This window comes from Pseudoliparis swirei, chromosome 16 (genome assembly GCF_029220125.1).
Source record: "Pseudoliparis swirei isolate HS2019 ecotype Mariana Trench chromosome 16, NWPU_hadal_v1, whole genome shotgun sequence".
In the NCBI taxonomy this organism is placed as follows: domain Eukaryota; kingdom Metazoa; phylum Chordata; class Actinopteri; order Perciformes; family Liparidae; genus Pseudoliparis; species Pseudoliparis swirei.
In genome coordinates, this window is record NC_079403.1 from 1,006,155 (window position 1) to 1,028,783 (window position 22,629).

At 51.4% G+C, this 22,629-nt stretch overlaps 1 protein-coding gene across 1 annotated transcript; it reads right to left on the reverse strand.

Moving 5' to 3' along the window:
* Positions 1-1,754: 1,754 nt before the first annotated feature.
* tgfbi (transforming growth factor, beta-induced) lies at positions 1,755-22,213 on the reverse strand. Its single transcript, XM_056434641.1, has 15 exons — positions 22,066-22,213; positions 21,809-21,966; positions 21,495-21,659; positions 20,607-20,753; positions 20,387-20,528; positions 20,092-20,304; positions 19,731-19,868; positions 10,037-10,239; positions 7,560-7,696; positions 6,739-6,869; positions 4,948-5,072; positions 4,758-4,860; positions 2,879-2,928; positions 2,727-2,751; positions 1,755-2,652 (listed from the first exon to the last, which is right to left on the reverse strand). Exons 1-15 carry the CDS (start codon positions 22,211-22,213, stop codon positions 2,597-2,599), a joined length of 1,941 nt encoding a protein of 646 aa, XP_056290616.1. The 3' UTR covers positions 1,755-2,596.
* Positions 22,214-22,629: the final 416 nt, after the last annotated feature.

The following is a 22,629-nucleotide window of genomic DNA, read 5'->3' on the forward strand; positions in this document are numbered from 1 at the left end:
CTTTAACACTCCTGAACGCGGCTCAGACACACGGGTGGATCCGCTCCTTTTTCAAAATAAGATATTTTTCCGACTGATTTAAAAAAAACAAATGTAAAACTTTATTTTTGCACTGCCGTAGAGGACATTGATCCCACATTGATCCCGTAGAGGACATTGATTCCTTGGAGGATAGTAGACGGAGTATAAAGTGTTTTCTACTTTTATGACCCTCCGTCTTTCATTATTAATATGTGAATGGTCTTTTTTGAGCGTCTGGACTTGTGTCTTCATGCGTCCTCCGTCCTTTCAGAGACGTCTCACTTTTACAGATTCATTAAATCAGACACTTTGAAAACAGAACTGTGTGTTTCCTTCAAGGTTTCAGGAAGTAAACGTTTTATTTCCTCTGGATTTACTCAAACACTGCGTAGAGACTGTGGTGGGTAAAATGTTTCAAATTGTGTGCTTCTACAACATATATACATAGGGTGTATTAAACTTTTACATTGTGTTATATTAGGCTTAAATTACATCTACAAAGATGATTGAGAGGGCCCACACAGCTCTCTCCCTCAGACAAGGGTCAACAGCTCCAGACAGAGACAGACTCAGCGGCCTTGTGCTGCTCCAGTCTTCACCGGTAGAGAGGAGACTGCAGAGGACCAGGAGGCTCAGACACAATAACGATAAGAGAAGAGGGGGAGAAACCTCACATTCCTTAAAGTAACCGGCTTGGACTGGGACAGAGGTCACACTGAGGTCACACTGAGGTCACACCGAGGTCACACTGAGTGACGAGAACTAATATGTAATGAGGGAGTGGACGGAGGTGAGTGCATTGAGGCTGATGTATAAATAATACGTCAATGTGTTGGTTCGGGGCTTGGGAAAGACAGATGTGGCGGGAGGTCGTTGTCTTTAATACCCAGACCAGGTTTATTTGTGAAACTGTTGGTTACAAATAAATCTCCGTGAATTGAACTCTGATCCAAACTCTCTGTGTCCTGTGGGTGATGACTGAGGTCCAGAGGGTGAGTCTCCTGTGGCGTCTCACCAGCAGTCAGATAGGAGAGAGATACAAGTTTATATGCATCAGGTTAAGAGATCAGTCAGAATGGACCAAAAAGGAAGAAATCCAGCCACAACAAGACGAAGGTTTTGAGACGCCTGAAGGTCTGGAGACGTCTGAAGGTCTTGAGATACCTGAAGGTCTTGAGACGTCTGAAGGTCTTGAGACACCTGAAGGTCTTGAGACGTCTGAAGGTCTTGAGACGCCTGAAGGTCTTGAGACGCCTGAAGGTCTTGAGACGTCTGAAGGTCTTGAGACGCCTGAAGGTCTTGAGACGTCTGAAGGTCTTGAGACGCCTGAAGGTCTTGAGACGCCTGAAGATCTTGAGACGTCTGAAGGTCTTGAGATGCCTGAAGGTCTTGAGACGTCTGAAGGTGTAGAGACGTACTAGGAGTAGCAGTAGCAGCAGTAGTACTCGTACTACCCCCCCCCCCCTTGTTTACCTTTACATGTTCCAGACTGCTGACTGCCATGATGATGTCATCACGTTGTTTCTTCGGGAACATGTCCCGCGTGGTGCTGGAGACTCCATGTGCGTCACTCGCCTGCTGGAGGTCTCTCTGTCCACTAGGGGGCATGTCTGGAAACATCTGGATCCAGATGTTTCCAGACGTTTCTGAACTATTGTAGCCAAAAACACCTGAATTCATCTCAAATTAATTATAAAGTTAAATGTTGTGATTTATTGTTCATTAGAAATGAATGAAGCTCATAAGTCAGTTTTTATTTGAAAAACACAAAGAAAACGTCTTTAAAAAACTAAAAAAATGCATCATGTAACTTTGTTTGTTTGTTTGTTTGAGCTCAGGCCTGCTGACATGCTGCAGGACCACAGCAACACACAGAGTACACAACAACAACAACACACTTTACACCAGGTCACACGGTGTCTTCTGGTCAACAACGTTTAATGTTTACAAACAACATCAAAGAGATCAAAGAGTCAACAAGTATTGATCAGTGATCAGCTCCCTGTGGATGGGCCTGCTTCAACTGGTTTAACTGGTCGAACTAGTTTGACTGGTTTAACTGGTAGCACTAGTTTGACTGGTTTAACTGGTAGAACTAGTTTGACTGGTTTAACCGGAAGAACTAGTTTGACTGGTTTAACTGGTATATCTAGTTTAACTGGTAGAACTAGTTTGACTGGTAGAACTAGTTTGAATGGGTTAACTGGTAGAACTAGTTTGACTGGTATAACTAGTTTAACTGGTAGAACTAGTTTGACTGGTAGAACTGGTTTAACTGGTAGAACTAGTTTGACTGGTAGAACTAGTTTGGCTGGTTTAACTGGTATAACTAGTTTAACTGGTAGAACTAGTTTGACTGGTTTAACTGGTAGAACTAGTTTGACTGGTTTAACTGGTAGCACTAGTTTGACTGGTTTAACTGGTAGCACTAGTTTGACTGGTTTAACTGGTAGAACTAGTCAGGGTCAGCAGTCGGTGGCTGAAGTTGGTTTCTGTTTCAGATGAACCAGAAACCAACTTCAGTGAGAACAGACTTCAGGGGGTTCCCTCGGTTCCTCCGATGTTCTGCGTGGTTCTACTGGCTCATCGTCCGGCTGGAGCGACTCCGGAGAACCATCTGGAACATCTCGTCTGGAGACAGACAGTCAGGGACTCGTCAGGTTCTGGTTCTGGTTCTGGTTGTGCGGCTTAAAGAAGGAACTCACCGTCCCTGAAGCTTCTGGAGTCCGCCTGTGAGACAGAGACAGAGTTATGGTCATCATTCTGATTCATGTCCATGAAAGACGAGAAGGAGACATCTGAGGACGCTCTGGGTGCTCTGGGTCAAGTGGTTCATGTCTAGAGCGACTCGGCTCACCCCGGTGGAGGAGGACGGTCCATCGGCCTGCTCCCGGTCCAGCTTCAGAGCTGCAGAGACACAAAGACACAATAACACAGACACAGCGGAGAGGAGGAGAATCACGAGGAGCTGAAGCTCTGTAGACGAGGCGTGAGGAGACACTGAAGCTCTAGAGACGAGGCGTGAGGAGACACTGAAGCTCTCTAGACGAGGTGTGAGGAGACACTGAAGCTCTAGAGACTAGGTGTGAGGAGACACTGAAGCTCTCTAGACTAGGTGTGAGGAGACACTGAAGCTCTAGAGACGAGGTGTGAGGAGACACTGAAGCTCTAGAGACGAGGTGTGAGGAGACACTGAAGCTCTAGAGACTAGGTGTGAGGAGACACTGAAGCTCTAGAGACTAGGTGTGAGGAGACACTGAAGCTCTCTAGACGAGGTGTGAGGAGACACTGAAGCTCTAGAGACGAGGTGTGAGGAGACACTGAAGCTCTAGAGACGAGGTGTGAGGAGACACTGAAGCTCTAGAGACGAGGTGTGAGGAGACACTGAAGCTCTAGAGACGAGGCGTGAGGAGACACTGAAGCTCTAGGCAGTGTGAGGAGACACTGAAGCTCTAGAGACGAGGTGTGAGGAGACACTGAAGCTCTCTAGACGAGGCGTGAGGAGACACTGAAGCTCTAGAGACGAGGCGTGAGGAGACACTGAAGCTCTCTAGATGAGGCGTGAGGAGACACTGAAGCTCTCTAGACGAGGTGTGAGGAGACACTGAAGCTCTGTAGACGAGGTGTGAGGAGACACTGAAGCTCTCTAGACGAGGCGTGAGGAGACACTGAAGCTCTAGAGACGAGGTGTGAGGAGACACTGAAGCTCTAGAGACTAGGTGTGAGGAGACACTGAAGCTCTCTAGACGAGGTGTGAGGAGACACTGAAGCTCTGTAGACGAGGTGTGAAGAGACACTGAAGCTCTCTAGACGAGGTGTGAGGAGACACTGAAGCTCTCTAGACGAGGTGTGAGGAGACACTGAAGCTCTCTAGACGAGGTGTGAGGAGACACTGAAGCTCTAGAGACTAGGCGTGAGGAGACACTGAAGCTCTAGAGACTAGGTGTGAGGAGACACTGAAGCTCTAAAGACGAGGTGTGAGGAGACACTGAAGCTCTCTAGACGAGGTGTGAGGAGACACTGAAGCTCTCTAGACGAGGTGTGAGGAGACACTGAAGCTCTCTAGACGAGGTGTGAGGAGACACTGAAGCTCTCTAGACACAGGTGAGAGACACTGAAGCTCTCTAGGCAGTGTGAGGAGACACTGAAGCTCTCTAGACGAGGTGTGAGGAGACACTGAAGCTCTCTAAACGAGGTGTGAGGAGACACTGAAGCTCTCTAAACGAGGTGTGAGGAGACACTGAAGCTCTCTAGACGAGGTGTGAGGAGACACTGAAGCTCTCTAGACGAGGTGTGAGGAGACACTGAAGCTCTAGAGACTAGGCGTGAGGAGACACTGAGGCTCTCTAGATGAGGTGTGAGGAGACACTGAAGCTCTAGAGACTAGGCGTGAGGAGACACTGAAGCTCTAGAGACTAGGCGTGAGGAGACACTGAAGCTCTAGAGACTAGGCGTGAGGAGACACTGAAGCTCTAGAGACTAGGTGTGAGGAGACACTGAAGCTCTAAAGACGAGGTGTGAGGAGACACTGAAGCTCTAGAGACGAGGTGTGAGGAGACACTGAAGCTCTAGAGACTAGGCGTGAGGAGACACTGAAGCTCTAGAGACTAGGCGTGAGGAGACACTGAAGCTCTAGAGACTAGGCGTGAGGAGACACTGAAGCTCTAGAGACTAGGCGTGAGGAGACACTGAAGCTCTAGAGACTAGGCGTGAGGAGACACTCTCTCTGGACTCACGCAGCGGGCGGACCAGGCTGTTGACGGCGTGGACGACCCCGTTCGTCGCCATCAGGTCTGCGGCGGCTACCGGGACCTTGTTGACGAACACGGTGTAGTTACGCTGAAACACAGAGCAGCTGTTACCATCAAAGGACTGAGGACAGAGGACAGAGGACAGAGGACAGAGGACTGAGGACAGAGGACTGACCACGCCCAGCTCCAGCTTCTCTCCCTCCAGAGGTTGGACTCTGGTGTGAGAGCCGACTCCTCCACTGACCAGCAGACCCTCCCCCAGGTGGAGCCGCAGCACCGCCAACAGCTGCTGAGGGTCACCTGACACACACACACACAGTCACACACACACACACACACACACACACACACACACACACACACACACACACACACACACACACACACACACACACACACACACAGACACACACACACAGACACAGAGTCACACACACACATACAGACACACACACACAGACACACACACACACACACACACACACACAGACACACACACACACACACACACACACACACACACACACACAGACACAGACTCAGACACAGACACACACACCCACACACACACACACACACTCACACACACACACAGACACACACACAGACACACACACACACAGTCCCAGTCACACACACACACAGACACACTCACAGATGCACACACACACTAACACACACACAGACGCACACTCACAGACGCACACACACACTCACAGACACACACACATACTCACAGACACACAGACACACACACACACAGACACACACACACACACACAGACACACACAGACACACACACAGACACACACACACACAGACACACACACACACAGACACACACACACACACACACAGACACACACACACACAGACATGCACAGACACACAAACACACACACACAGACACACACAGACACACACACACACACACACACACACAGCACACACACACACACAGACACACACACAGAGTCACACACACACACACACACACACACACACACACACACAGAGTCACACACACACACACACACACACAGAGTCACACACACACACACACAGACACACACACAGAGTCACACACACACAGACACACACACACAGTCACACATACACACAGAGTCACACACAGAGTCACACACAGTCACACTCACACACACACACACACAGAGTCACACACACACAGGCACACACACACAGTCACACACACACATACACAGTCACACACACATACACAGTCTCACACACACTTACACAGTCACACACACACACACAGACACACACACAGAGTCACACACACACACACACACACACACACACACAGACACACACACACACACACAGACACACACACACAGAGTCACACACACAGAGTCACACATACACACACACACACACACACACACAGAGTCACACATACACACACACACACACACACACAGTCACACACACACACACACACACACAGTCACACATGCACACACACACACAGGTCACACATACACACACACACACACACACACACACAGACACACAGTCACACACACACACACACACAGAGTCACACACACACAGACACACACACACAGAGTCACACATACACACACACAGACACACACACACACACACAGACACACATACACACACACAGACACACACACACACACACAGACACACATACACACACACAGAGAGTCACACACACACACAGACACACACACACACACACACACACACACAGTCAGGACACACACACAGTCACACACACACACACACACAGCACACACACACACAGAGTCACACACACACACACACACACACACACACACACACACACACACACACACACACACAGACACACACACACACACACACATGAACAGACGTCTCTCATGGGACACTGGGTCTGAATGGACCCACAGTCTTCATCGCTCTTCATCGCTCCTCTTCCTCGGCACTCACTCATCAGCTGCTGGCGCTCCGCCTGAGGAAGAGCGTTGAAGGCGTCGTTGGTGGGAGCGAAGAAGGTGAGCGCCCCCTGCTGGTTCAGGAGCTCCGTCATGCCGGTGGTCTGCACGGCGCCCACCAGGAGGCTGCAACAGGAAGGGTGACACAGCGTGATGTCACTTCCTGTGAGGAGGTCAGAGGTCGGAGCTGTTCATGTTCATGACTCTGGTCCTGGTGGGTCCTGTGGTCTCATCCCCTGGTGGATCAGGGCCCCCATGTGGTCTCACCCTGGTGGATCAGGGCCCCCATGTGATCTCACCCCCGGTGGATCAGGGCCCCCATGTGGTCTCACCCCGGTGGATCAGGGCCCCCATGTGATCTCACCCCCGGTGGATCAGGGCCCCCATGTGGTCTCACCCCTGGTGGATTAGGGCCCCCATGTGGTCTCACCCCGGTGGATCAGGGCCCCCATGTGGTCTCATCCCCGGTGGATCAGGGCCCCCATGTGGTCTCACCCCGGTGGATCAGGGCCCCCATGTGGTCTCATCCCCGGTGGATCAGGGCCCCCATGTGATCTCATCCCCGGTGGATCAGGGAATTTATGTGGTCTCACCCTGGTGGATTAGGGCCCCATGTGGTCTCACCCCGGTGGATCAGGGCCCCCATGTGGTCTCATCCCGGTGGATCAGGGCCCCCATGTGGTCTCACCCCGGTGGATCAGGGCCCCCATGTGGTCTCACCCCGGTGGATCAGGGCCCCCATGTGGTCTCACCCCGGTGGATCAGGGCCCCCATGTGGTCTCACCCCGGTGGATCAGGGCCCCCATGTGGTCTCACCTGAAGCGGTCCTCGGCCTTCAGCAGGTCCATGATGGTCCCGGTGGGGGGGGTGAGGACCCGGTCCACCGTGAACATGCTGCCGTAGCGTCCCGTCTTGTCGTGAGCGGCGATGCAAACGTTCTCAATGCAGAGATTCTGGAACAGGAAGAACCCAAATTATTATATATATTATTATATATATATCATTATATATATCATTATATATATTATTATATAGATTATTATATAGATTATATATATTATTATATATATATCATTATATATATCATTCTATAGATTTGTATATAGATTTTTATATATATTATTATATATATTATTATATATATATCATTATATATTATATATCATTATATATATCATTATATATATTATGATATAGATTATTATATATGAGAAATATATATATACACACACACAAACACACACTCACACACACACAAATACAAACACACACTCACACTCACACACATGTGGAACGAGGTGAAAAGGGCCCATCCCCGGGACCGTGAGAGCCCAACAGCGCCGCGGACCGGCCGGGGGTTTTTAGGGGAAAAACCCCCCAGGGAAAGGGACAGGGCCCCAACCAGGTAAACACCCCAGGGAAAAAAGGGTTTGGAAAAAGGGGCCAAAAAGGGGAAAAAAGGGCCCCAGGGCCAAAAACCCCCGGGGAAAAAAGGGAAAAAGGGCAAAAAAAACCCGGGGAAGGGAAAAAAGGGAGGGTGGGGGGGCCCCAAAGGGGGGAAACCGGGGACAGGCCGGGCCAAAAAGGGGGGGAAACCCAAGGGCGGGGGACCCGGGGACAGGGGCCGGGGCCCCCTGGGGATTAGGGGGCCCCAGGGACCGGGGACCAGGGCCAAAGGGGAACCGGGAAAAAGGGCCCCCAAGGGGAAACCCGGGGGAAAAGGGGCCCCGGGGCCACCCGGACCAGGGCCCCAAAGGGCCAAAAAACCCCGGGGAAACGGGCCCCAGGGGCCCCCCGGGACCAGGGCAAAGGGCCAAAAACCGGAAAAGGGGGCCCGGCCAAAGAGCCGGGGCCGGGGGGGGGAGAACCGGGAAAAAAAACCGGGAAAACCCAAGGCCGGGCCGGCCGGAAAACCGGCGAGAAAAGCCGCCAAGAGAAAACCCGGAACAAGGAAGAAAAAAAAAAAAAAAACCAAAAACAAAAAAAAATAAAAAGGGAAAAAAAAAAAACAAAAACCAAACCAAGGGAAAGGGAAAAAAAAAAAAAACCAAAAAAACCAAAAAAAAAGAAAAAGGGAGAAAAAAACAAAAAACAAACCAAAAACCCAAAAAACCAAAAACCAAAACCAAAAAAAAAGGGGAACAGCCGGGGAAAGCCGGAAGGGCCGGGCGAAAACTGGGAGCCGGAAAACCAAGAGAAAAAGAGGAAAACCGGAGAACCAAGAAAACCGGGGAGAACCAAGAAAAAAGGGGAAAACCAGCCAAGAAAACCGGAAAAACCCAAAGAGAACCGGAAAACCAAAGGAAACGAAAAACCGAGAACCAAGAAAAACCAGCCAGAAAACCGAGAAAAGAAGAAAAGAAAAAAAACCCAAAACCCAAGGGAAATTTGGGCCAAACAGAAAGCGGGGGAAAAAACCAAGAAAAAACCAAAACCAAAAAAAAAAGAAAAAAGGGAGAAAGAAAAAAAAGGGAAACCAAGAAAAAAAAAAAAACAAAAAATAAAGGAAAAAAAAGCCAAACCAAAAACAAAAAACCCGGGGGAAAAAAGAAAAAAAAAGGAAAAAAAAACCGGGAGCCAAAAAGAAAGGGAAGGAAAACCAAAGAAAGGGGAGGAAAAAAAGGAAACAAAGAAAAAGGGGAAAAAGAAACAAGGGAGAACCAGCCCAAGAGGCAAGGGGGAAAACCAAAACCAAAGCCGGGCCAAGGCCGGGAGCCGGAAGCGGGGGGCGGAGGAAAACGGGAGAAAAGCCGGGCCGGGAAAAAAAGGGGGAAAAGGGGCCGTCCAAAGGGGAAAAGGGGGAAAACCCAAAGGCGGAAAACCAAAGAAAACCAAGAAAACCAAGCCAAAAAAGCAAAGGGAAGACCCCAAAACCGGCCGGGGCCGGGAAAACCAAACCAAAGGAAAACCAAGAGGAGCCCCAAGGAAAAGAAAAAAGGGGGGGAGAACCAAGGAACCGGAAAAACCAAAGGAACCGGGAAAACCAAAGGAAAACAAGAGGAGCCAAACCAAAAAACCAAACCGGGGTCCAAAAACAAAAAAACTGGGGGGGGGAAAAACCCAAAGAGAACCAAGAGAACCGGGAGAACCAAGAGAACCAGGAGAACCAAGATAACCAAGAGAACCGGGAGAACCAAGAGAACCAAGAGGAGAACCAAGAGAACCGGGAGAACCAAGAGGAGAACCGGAGAACCAAGAGAACCGGGAGAACCAAGAGAAGCAAGAGGAGAACCGGGAGAACCAAGAGAACCGGGAGAACCAAGAGGAGAACCGGGGACCAAAAAGGGGAGAACCGGCCAAGGGGCCCGGGGAGAACCGGGAGACGGGGGACCGGGGGGGCCCGGGGGGCCAGGGGAAAAGGGGGGGGCCAGGGGCCGGGGGCCCGGGGGGGCCAGGCGGCCAGGGGCCCGGGGGGGCCGGGGACGGGGCCGGAACCAAGAGAAAGCGGGGGGGGCCCCGGGGCCCAGGGCCCGGGACAGGGCCCAGAAGGAGGGGGCTGGGAGCAGGGCGAGGGCGGGAGAACCAGAAGGGGGGGCAAGGGGCGGGGGCAGGGGCAGGGAGAGGGACAGGAGGAGGGGGAGAACCGGGGGAAAAGGGGAACGGGGACCGAAAAAAAGGGAGGAGGGGGGGGGGAAACCGGGAAAAGGGGAAAGAAGGAAAACGGGGGAAACAGGGGGCCGGGGGGCCAAGGGGCAGGGGAGAAGGGAGGGGGGGGGCAAGAAAAAGGGGGGAGGAAAGGAGAAAGGGGAGAACGGGGGGACAAGAAAAGAAGAGGGGAAGGGGAACAAGAGCGGGGGGGCCAAGGGAGGGGAGGAAAACCAAGAGAGGGAGACAAGGGGGGGGCCGGGGGGAAAAGGGAAAACAGGGGAAGAATGGGAGGGGGGGGGAAACCAAGGGGGCGAGGAGCGGGGGGGACAGAAAAGGGGGCCGAGGGGGAGGGGAAGGGGAAAAGGCGGGAAAAAAAGAAAAACGGGGGGGGGGCCAAGGGGGAAGGGCAAGAGGGAACGGGGGGGGGAACCAAGGGGGGAAAGGGGGGGGGCAAGGGGGCGGGGGAAAAGGGGGGCAGGGGAAAGGGGAGACGGGGAGACAAGAGAAAGGGGCAGGGGGACGGGGGGGGGAACCAACAGGGGAAGGGAGAACCGGAGACAAGGGGGGGGGGAAGAACCAAAAAAGGGGAGAACAGGAGAACAAGAGGGGGGGCAAGGGGAAAACGAGAACAAGGGGGGGGGGGAGGGGGGGAGAACAAGAGAAAGGGGGGGACGGGGGGGGGCGGGGGGACAAGGGGGGGGGACGGGAGCAAGGAAGGGGAAAGGGAGGGGCAAGAGGGGGGGGAAAACAAGGGGGCGGGGGGAAAGGAGAGAAAAGGGGGGGAAAAGGGCACAGGAGAAGGGGGGGGGAAAAACCGGGGGGGGAAAACCAAGAGGGGGGAGGGGGGGGGACAAGGAGGGGGGAAGGGGGGAACCCAAAGAGAAAAAAGGGAGGGGGGCGGGAAAAAAAGGAAAAGGGGAACGGGGACAAGAGCAGGGCAAGAAAAAAGGGGAGGGAACAAGGGAAAAGGGCAAGGGGAGAACAAGAACAAAAAGGGAAAAAAAATAAAAAAAAAGGAAAACCAAGGGGAAGGAAAAACCCAAGGGGAAGGAGAACGGAAGAACCAAGGGGAAAAAGGGACAGGGAAAGGAAACCAAAAAACCCAGGGAAGGGAGCAAAACAAAAAGGGAACCAAAAAAGGGAAAAAAAAAAAAGCCCCAAAAAAAAAAAGAAAACCAAGGAAAAGAACCCGGACCAAAAAGGGAACCGTGGGGGAAAAGACCAGGGAACCAGGAGGTTTTTAACCCCAGGGAACCAGGAGGAAACTGGGAACCGGAGGACCACCCCCCAGGGAAACCCCGGGAGGACCAAAAGCCCCCAGGGAACCAGGAACCAAAACCCCAGGGAACCGGAGGACCAAAACCCCAGGGAACCGGGAGGCCCCGAAGGGAACCGGAGGACCAAAAGCCCCGGGAACCGGGAGGACCAAAACCCCAGGGAACCGGAGGACCAAAACCCGGGAACCGGGAGGACCAAACCCAGGGAACCGGGAGGAAATTTGGGAAACCCCGGAACCAAAAGGGAACCGTGGCAGGACCAGCCCCCAGTACACCTGGAGTTTATTCCCCCCCCAGGGACCCCAGGCTGTGACTCAAAAAGGGCCCTGTCTGTTTTTCCCATGACCCCGTGGCCCCTGGCAGGGTTTTTCTTCACCCTGTGGCCCATGTCGGGTTTTTCCAAAGCCCCTGTGGTGGCAGGGTTTTTCTTCGACCCTGTGGCCCATGTCGGGTTTTTCCAAACCCCTGTGGCCCTGGCTGTGATTTCCCCCCTGGGACCCTTCTGTGACCAACCCCCGGGCCCCAGGTTTTTCCCAAACCCCCTGGGCCTGGCAGGCCAACCCCCAGTGGCCCTTGCAGTGTTTTTTCCCCCCCCAGGGCCCAGGCGGCTCATCACCCCTTCCGTTAGGAAACAAGGGACAAGGCAGGAAAACCCCAGGGCCCCAAGGGGACCAAACCCCCCAGGGCCCCGGGAGGCAATGGGAAACCCGGGGCGGACCAAACCCCCAGGGACAGTGAGGAAAACCCCCCCCAGGGACAGGGCAGGACCAAAACCCAGGGCACCAGGCAGGACCAACAAGGGAAAGGCAGGACCAACACCCCAGGGAAGGCAGGTTTTATTAAACCCCCAGGGAACCCCAGGAGGACCAAACCCCCAGGGACAAGTGAGGAAAACCCCCAGGGACCCGGGCAGGACCAAATGGGAAAAAGGGGCAGGCCAAACCCCCAGGGACAGGGAGGCCAACATAGGGACAAGGCAGGTTTTTAAATGGGAAACCCAGGGGACCAAACCCCCCCAGGGACAGGGGCAGGACCAACACCCAGGGAACCCCGGGAGGACCAAATGGGAAACCCAGGCAGGAAACGATAGGGCAGGAGTGAAACACCCAGGGAAAAGGGAGGTTTTTTAAACAAGGGACAGGGGCGTGACCAACAAGGGAAGGCAGGCCAAACCCAGGGAAACCCCGGGGCAGGACCAAACCCCCAGGGAAACCCAGGCCCAAATAGGGACAGGGCAGGACCAACACCCCAGGGACAGGCATGGACCAAAAGGGACAAGGCGTGACCAAACCCCAGGGACAAGGCAGGACCAGCCCCAGGGAAACCCCAGTGCAGGGGAAACACCTAGTGGAAACCCTTGATGTTTTCTATATATAGTAAAAATTTATGTTTATAATAATAATAATAATGTATTACTATTATTTATTATTTATAAGAAATACATCATTTCACGTAAGTAAAAGAACATGTGTTATCTCATACGACCCCTAGTGGACACCATGTGCATGTGTTATCTCATACTACCCCTAGTGGACACCGTGTGCATGTGTTATCTCATACGACCCCTAGTGGACACCGTGTGCATGTGTTATCTCATACGACCCCTAGTGGACACCATGTGCATGTGTTATCTCATACGACCCCTAGTGGACACCATGTGCATGTGTTATCTCATACTACCCCTAGTGGACACCATGTGCATGTGTTATCTCATACGACCCCTAGTGGACACCATGTGCATGTGTTATCTCATACGACCCCTAGTGGACACCGTGTGCATGTGTTATCTCATACTACCCCTAGTGGACACCGTGTGCATGTGTTATCTCATACTACCCCTAGTGGACACCGTGTGCATGTGTTATCTCATACTACCCCTAGTGGACACCATGTGCATGTGTTATCTCATACTACCCCTAGTGGACACCGTGTGCATGTGTTATCTCATACTACCCCTAGTGGACACCATGTGCATGTGTTATCTCATACTACCCCTAGTGGACACCATGTGCATGTGTTATCTCATACGACCCCTAGTGGACACCATGTGCATGTGTTATCTCATACTACCCCTAGTGGACACCATGTGCATGTGTTATCTCATACGACCCCTAGTGGACACCATGTGCATGTGTTATCTCATACGACCCCTAGTGGACACTGTGTGCATGTGTTATCTCATACGACCCCTAGTGGACACCGTGCATGTGTTATCTCATACTACCCCTAGTGGACACCATGTGCATGTGTTATCTCATACTACCCCTAGTGGACACCATGTGCATGTGTTATCTCATACTACCCCTAGTGGACACTGTGTGCATGTGTTATCTCATACTACCCCTAGTGGACACCATGTGCATGTGTTATCTCATACTACCCCTAGTGGACACCATGTGCATGTGTTATCTCATACTACCCCTAGTGGACACCGTGTGCATGTGTTATCTCATACGACCCCTAGTGGACACCGTGTGCATGTGTTATCTCATACGACCCCTAGTGGACACCGTGTGCATGTGTTATCTCATACTACCCCTAGTGGACACTGTGCATGTGTTATCTCATACTACCCCTAGTGGACACCGTGCATGTGTTATCTCATACGACCCCTAGTGGACACCGTGTGCATGTGTTATCTCATACGACCCCTAGTGGACACCATGTGCATGTGTTATCTCATACTACCCCTAGTGGACACCGTGTGCATGTGTTATCTCATACGACCCCTAGTGGACACCATGTGCATGTGTTATCTCATACGACCCCTAGTGGACACCATGTGCATGTGTTATCTCATACCCCTAGTGGACACTGTGTGCATGTGTTATCTCATACGACCCCTAGTGGACACCGTGTGCATGTGTTATCTCATACTACCCCTAGTGGACACCATGTGCATGTGTTATCTCATACTCCCCTAGTGGACACCATGTGCATGTGTTATCTCATACGACCCCTAGTGGACACCATGTGCATGTGTTATCTCCTTACTACCACTAGTGGACACCATGTGCATGTGTTATCTCATACTACCCCTAGTGGACACCATGTGCATGTGTTATCTCATACTACCCGTAGTGGACACTGTGTGCATGTGTTATCTCATACTACCCCTAGTGGACACCATGTGCATGTGTTATCTCATACTACCCTAGTGGACACCATGTGCATGTGTTATCTCATCGACCCTAGTGGACACTGTGCATGTGTTATCTCATACCCCCTAGTGGACACTCATACCCCCTAGTGGACACCGCAGCATGTGTTATCTCATACTACCCCTAGTGGACACTGTGTATGTGTTATCTCATCGACCCCTAGTGGACACCATGTGCATGTGTTATCTCATACTACCCTAGTGGACACCATGTGCATGTTATCTCACTACCCTAGTGGACACCATGTGCATGTGTTATCTCATACTACTAGTGGACACTGTGTGCATGTGTTATCTCATACGACCCCTAGTGGACACCATGTGCATGTGTTATCTCATACGACCCTAGTGGACACCGTGTGCATGTGTTATCTCATCACCCCTAGTGGACACCATGTGCATGTGTTATCTCATACTACCCCTAGTGGACACCGTGTGCATGTGTTATCTCATACACCCTAGTGGACACCATGCATGTGTTATCTCATACGACCCTAGTGGACACCATGTGCATGTGTTATCTCATACTACCCCTAGTGGACACCGTGTGCATGTGTTATCTCACTACCCTAGTGGACACATGTGCATGTGTTATCTCATACTACCCTAGTGGACACCATGTGCATGTGTTATCTCATACGACCCCTAGTGGACACCGTGTGCATGTGTTATCTCATACTACCCCTAGTGGACACCATGTGCATGTGTTATCTCATACCCCTAGTGGACACCATGTGCATGTGTTATCTCATACGACCCCTAGTGGACACCATGTGCATGTGTTATCTCATACTACCCCTAGTGGACACCATGTGCATGTGTTATCTCATACTACCCCTAGTGGACACCGTGTGCATGTGTTATCTCATACGACCCCTAGTGGACACCATGTGCATGTGTTATCTCCTTCTACCCCTAGAGGACACCGTGTGCATGAGTTAGCTCATCCGACCCCTAGTGGACACCATGTGCATGTGTTATCTCATACTACCCCTAGTGGACACCGTGTGCATGTGTTATCTCATACTACCCCTAGTGGACACCATGTGCATGTGTTATCTCATACTACCCCTAGTGGACACCATGTGCATGTGTTATCTCATACTACCCCTAGTGGACACCATGTGCATATGTTATCTCATACTACCTAGTGGACACCATGTGCATGTGTTATCTCATACGACCCCTAGTGGACACCATGTGCATGTGTTATCTCATACTACCCCTAGTGGACACCATGTGCATGTGTTATCTCATACTACCCCTAGTGGACACCATGTGCATGTGTTATCTCATACTACCCCTAGTGGACACTGTGTGCATGTGTTATCTCATACTACCCCTAGTGGACACTGTGTGCATGTGTTATCTCATACGACCCCTAGTGGACACCATGTGCATGTGTTATCTCATACTACCCCTAGTGGACACCATGTGCATGTGTTATCTCATACTACCCCTAGTGGACACCATGTGCATGTGTTATCTCATACGACCCCTAGTGGACACCGTGTGCATGTGTTATCTCATACGACCCCTAGTGGACACCGTGTGCATGTGTTATCTCATACGACCCCTAGTGGACACCGTGTGCATGTGTTATCTCATACGACCCCTAGTGGACACCATGTGCATGTGTTATCTCATACTACCCCTAGTGGACACCATGTACATGTGTTATCTCATACTACCCCTAGTGGACACCGTGTGCATGTGTTATCTCATACTACCCTAGTGGACACCATGCATGTGTTATCTCATACTACCCCTAGTGGACACCGTGTGCATGTGTTATCTCATACTACCCTAGTGGACACCATGTGCATGTGTTATCTCATACACCCCTAGTGGACACCATGTGCATGTGTTATCTCATACTACTAGTGGACACTGTGTGCATGTGTTATCTCACACTACCCTAGTGGACACCGTGCATGTGTTATCTCATACGACCCCTAGTGGACACCATGCATGTGTTATCTCATACTACCCCTAGTGGACACCATGTGCATGTGTTATCTCATACTACCCCTAGTGGACACCATGTGCATGTGTTATCTCATACTACCCCTAGTGGACACCATGTGCATGTGTTATCTCATACTACCCCTAGTGGACACCGTGTGCATGTGTTATCTCATACTACCCCTAGTGGACACCATGTGCATGTGTTATCTCATACTACCCCTAGTGGACACCATGTGCATGTGTTATCTCATACTACCCCTAGTGGACACTGTGTGCATGTGTTATCTCATACTACCCCTAGTGGACACCATGTGCATGTGTTATCTCATACTACCCTAGTGGACACCATGTGCATGTGTTATCTCATACTACCCCTAGTGGACACCATGTGCATGTTATCTCATACTACCCCTAGTGGACACCATGTGCATGTGTTATCTCATACTACCCCTAGTGGACACCATGTGCATGTGTTATCTCATACTACCTAGTGGACACCATGTGCATGTGTTATCTCATACTACCCTAGTGGACACCATGTGCATGTGTTATCTCATACTACCCCTAGTGGACACCATGTGCATGTGTTATCTCTGACCCTAGTGGACACCATGTGCATGTGTTATCTCATACCCTAGTGGACACCGTGCATGTGTTATCTCATACGACCCCTAGTGGACACCATGTGCATGTGTTATCTCGCCACGACCCCTAGTGGACACCATGTGCATGTGTTATCTCACTCGACCCCTAGTGGACACCATGTGCATGTGTTATCTCATACTACCCCTAGTGGACACCGTGCATGTGTTATCTCATACGACCCCTAGTGGACATCATGTGCATGTGTTATCTCATACTACCCTAGTGGACACCATGTGCATGTGTTATCTCATACCCCTAGTGGACACCATGTGCATGTGTTATCTCATACTACCCCTAGTGGACACCATGTGCATGTGTTATCTCATACTACCCTAGTGGACACCATGTGCATGTGTTATCTCATACTACCTCTAGTGGACACCATGTGCATGTGTTAACTCATACTACCCTAGTGGACACCATGTGCATGTGTTATCTCATACTACCCCTAGTGGACACCATGTGCATGTGTTATCTCATACTACCCTAGTGGACACCATGTGCATGTGTTATCTCATACTACCCTAGTGGACACCATGTGCATGTGTTATCTCATACTACCCCTAGTGGACACTGTGCATGTGTTATCTCATACTACCTAGTGGACACCATGTGCATGTGTTATCTCATACTACCCTAGTGGACACCATGTGCATGTGTTATCTCATACTACCCTAGTGGACACCGTGTGCATGTGTTATCTCACTCCCCCTAGTGGACACCGTGTGCATGTGTTATCTCATACTACCCCTAGTGGACACCATGTGCATGTGTTATCTCATACTACCCCTAGTGGACACCATGTGCATGTGTTATCTCATACTACCCCTAGTGGACACCGTGTGCATGTGTTATCTCATACTACCCCTAGTGGACACCATGTGCATGTGTTATCTCATACTACCCCTAGTGGACACCATGTGCATGTGTTATCTCATACTACCCCTAGTGGACACCATGTGCATGTGTTATCTCATACTACCCCTAGTGGACACCATGTGCATGTGTTATCTCATACCCCTAGTGGACACCATGTGCATGTGTTATCTCATACTACCCCTAGTGGACACTGTGCATGTGCATGTTATCTCATACTACCCTAGTGGACACCATGTGCATGTGTTATCTCATACTACCCTAGTGGACACCGATGTGTTATCTCATACTACCCTAGTGGACACTGTGTGCATGTGTTATCTCATACTAACCCTAGTGGACACCATGTGCATGTGTTATCTCATACTACCCCTAGTGGACACCGTGTGTGTTTATCACACTACCCTAGTGGACACCATGTGCATGTGTTATCTCATACTACCCCTAGTGGACACCGTGTGCATGTGTTATCTCATACCCTAGTGGACACCGTGTGCATGTGTTATCTCATACCCTAGTGGACACCATGTGCATGTGTTATCTCCGACCCTAGTGGACACCATGTGCATGTGTTATCTCATACTACCCCTAGTGGACACCGTGTGCATGTGTTATCTCATACTACCCCTAGTGGACACCATGTGCATGTGTTATCTCATACTACCCCTAGTGGACACCGTGTGCATGTGTTATCTCATACTACCCCTAGTGGACACCGTGTGCATGTGTTATCTCATACTACCCCTAGTGTACACTGTGTGCATGTGTTATCTCATACTACCCCTAGTGGACACCATGTACATGTGTTATCTCATACTACCCCTAGTGGACACCGTGTGCATGTGTTATCTCATACTACCCCTAGTGGACACCATGTGCATGTGTTATCTCATACTACCCCTAGTGGACACCATGTGCATGTGTTATCTCATACGACCCCTAGTGGACAACATGTGCATGTGTTATCTCATACTACCCCTAGTGGACACCATGTGCATGTGTTATCTCATACGACCCCTAGTGGACACTGTGTGCATGTGTTATCTCATACTACCCCTAGTGGACACTGTGTGCATGTGTTATCTCATACTACCCCTAGTGGACACTGTGTGCATGTGTTATCTCATACGACCCCTAGTGGACACCATGTGCATGTGTTATCTCATACTACCCCTAGTGGACACCATGTGCATGTGTTATCTCATACTACCCCTAGTGGACACCGTGTGCATGTGTTATCTCATACGACCCCTAGTGGACACCATGTGCATGTGTTTATGCTGTCATGCATCACACGTGGTGGTTTAAGACGTTAACTCTTTATTATTGCGCAGCAGAGTGAGAGAAAGGAGAACACGTGTTATAAATAATCCATGAAACAGGAATAACAATCCACCATTGCTGGATTAGTGTATCGGTCTGTACTGAGGCCTCGAGGGGTAAAGAACCGAGGTCAAAGGTCAGCAGGCTCACCCTTGAAGGCGTCGTTCAGCGGGGTCAGCATGGTCAGCGCCTCGGAGCCCGTCAGGTGGGAGGATAGCCCCGCCTCCACGAACAGCCTGGTCGCCGTGGCAACGGATGAATCCTCAGCCAGCTCCAGCAGAACTTTGACTGAAAGAGAAGTGAAGTAGTACCGCAAGTACTTATACTACAGAGTACTACTGAGAACTACAGAATAATACTGAGTACTTCTTAGTACAACTGAATACTACTGAGTACTACTCAATACTACTGAGTAGTACTGAATACTACTGAGTACTACTGAGCACTACTGAGTACCACAGCATACTACTGAGTACTACTGAGTAGTACTCCAGTAGTCCTGCAGCAGTACCTGAGTCGGGCACCAGCAGCTCGTCGATGTAGTGCAGGACCCCGTTGGTGCCCAGCTGGTCCCTCTTGGTGACGATGGCTCTGCCGTTGAGGGTCAGCCGGTCCCCGTCGCAGCCCACCTCCAGCACGGCGCCCTGCAGCGTCTCCATGGGGGTCCCCGCCACCACGGCCTCGGAGCATTGCATGTGCTTCAGGATGTGGTAGTTCAGCAGGTCTGAGGGGACAGGGCCGGTCAGAGGCCACGCGGGCCACGGGGCCACCGGGCCCCCTTGGGTCTTGAGCCGGCGGCCGCTCACCTCTCAGGGCCACGGGGTCCCCCAGGATCCGGTTCAGGGTCTCCGGAGGAATCTTTTCGAAGGCGTCGTTGGTGGGGGCGAAGACGGTGTACTGGCCGTCGGCCTCCAGCATGGCGGTGAGACCTGCGGCCGCTATCGCCGTCTGGGACCAGGAGGAGGTCAGGGGTCAGGGGGTCAGCGGCTGAAGACCACTTCCTGTGGGGGCGGCGGGGGAACTCACGCGCAGCGTCTCTAGGTCGTCGTCCACGTCGATGAGCGCGTGCACGCTGTTGGAGACGGCGGTGATGACGCGGTCCACAACGTGCACGATGCCGTTGGTGGCGTGTTGGTCGGGTTTGATCAGCCGAGCACAGTTCACCGTGACCACCTGAGGACACGGAGCACCTTCATCACCACCACCATCATCATCACCACTGTTAAGTTGTAATAGTTTATTTTGATAACATCTGCAGAGGTCTTATGGTTTAAATTAATACATATAGAAAGATATTATAATAGACAACATTAAGGAGAATATTGATATTGTTATTAATGTATTATGAAGCATAGGGGTAATGTTTACTCTATGCAAATGTGAATGGCAAGAATTAATGTATATTGCATGAGAGTGACTGTATGTTCGTATTATAGATTGACGAAGCCGGTTGAAATCCGTGAAGTGACTCACAATAACAAGAGACTTTTATTGTGAAGGTGACTAATGCGGACAAATAACAAGACGGGAATCTTATTGTGAAAGCGACTGGAACCGGAAGTGACTGTTTGACCGGAAACAGGAAGAGTATATGACTGCGTGTTTGTAGAGGGATCTTTCTCTTTCTCAGGTAAGCTGGACCCAGGAGGGTGAGCTCCCGTGAGCTCCCGGAGGAGCCGAGAGCCGGGACACGAGGAGAGCGCCTCCAATGATTGTTTTACACTTCCTGCCATTAAATGTTGATAACTTAATCCACGAGCGTCCGGAAGCCTGTTTTTCCACCATCTGCGTAGTGCCCTAGTTTCGAGAATACCTTACACCATCATCATCATCACCATCACCATCACCACCATCACCACCATCATCTCCATCATCATCATCATCTCCCCCCGTGGTCTTCCTCCTCTTCCTCACCCCGTTGCTGTAGTGGTGGATGTGCAGCGTGGCGTCCTGGTAGCGGGAGGTGAAGGCCGCTCCGTGCCTCAGCTCCTCCGAGGTGAGGCGCTGCTCCACCATGTGGTAGTGCAGCGCGTTGAGCAGCTCGATGTTCACGTTGCTCACCAGAGCGTCCAGGATCTCCTGCTCGCCCACAACAACAACAACACGCGGGGTCACAGAGGGGCTGCAGGGTGAAGCTGTGAAGCCATGTTTGCTAGTGCATTGTGGGTAGTACACCTGGTCCCTCATCAAACGCAGCAGGACAAGGTGCATTGTGGGTAGTTTCCTACCACGGGCAGGGCGGCCCACGCCTCGTTGCTCGGGGCGAAGAAGGTGAAGCTGCCCGGCCGCTCCACCTCCGGCCGCAGCTCCGCCCGCTGCACGTACATCTGGGTGGTGGAGGCGCCCACCACGCCCAGCGTGTTGTAGATGTTCACCAGAGGCAGCGCTGCAGGGACACGGCACGGCGTGACCCCTGACCCCTGAGCCCGGGGTCACCTGCGCTACAGATGCTGCTGGGTCAGGGGTCAGAGGTCAGGGGACATACCAGCAGGACAGCCCCGCTCTCCAGGGATCTTCTCATAACCAGGACAGCACTCATAGGTGATCACCCTGCAGAGGACACGAGGGGACATATGAGGACACGAGGGCACATAAGAGGACACGAGGGGACATATGAGGACACGAGGGCACATAAGAGGACACGAGGGGACATATGAGGACACGAGGGGACATATGAGGACACGAGGGCACATAAGAGGACACGAGGGGACATATGAGGACACGAGGGCACATAAGAGGACACGAGGGGACATAAGAGGACACGAGGGGACATATGAGGACACGAGGACATAAGGGGACCTGAGGGGACATAAGGACACAGGGACATATGGGACACGAGGGACATAGAGAGGACACAAGGGGACATAAGAGGACACGAGGAGCTTGACATAAGAGGACACGAGGGGACATGGGGAGACACGAGGACGAGGGACATAAGAGGATCTGAGGGGACATGGAGGACACAGGAGGCACATATAGAGGACGAGGGCACATAAGGACACGAGGGACATATGAGGACGAGGGCACATATAACAGGACCTGAGGGACA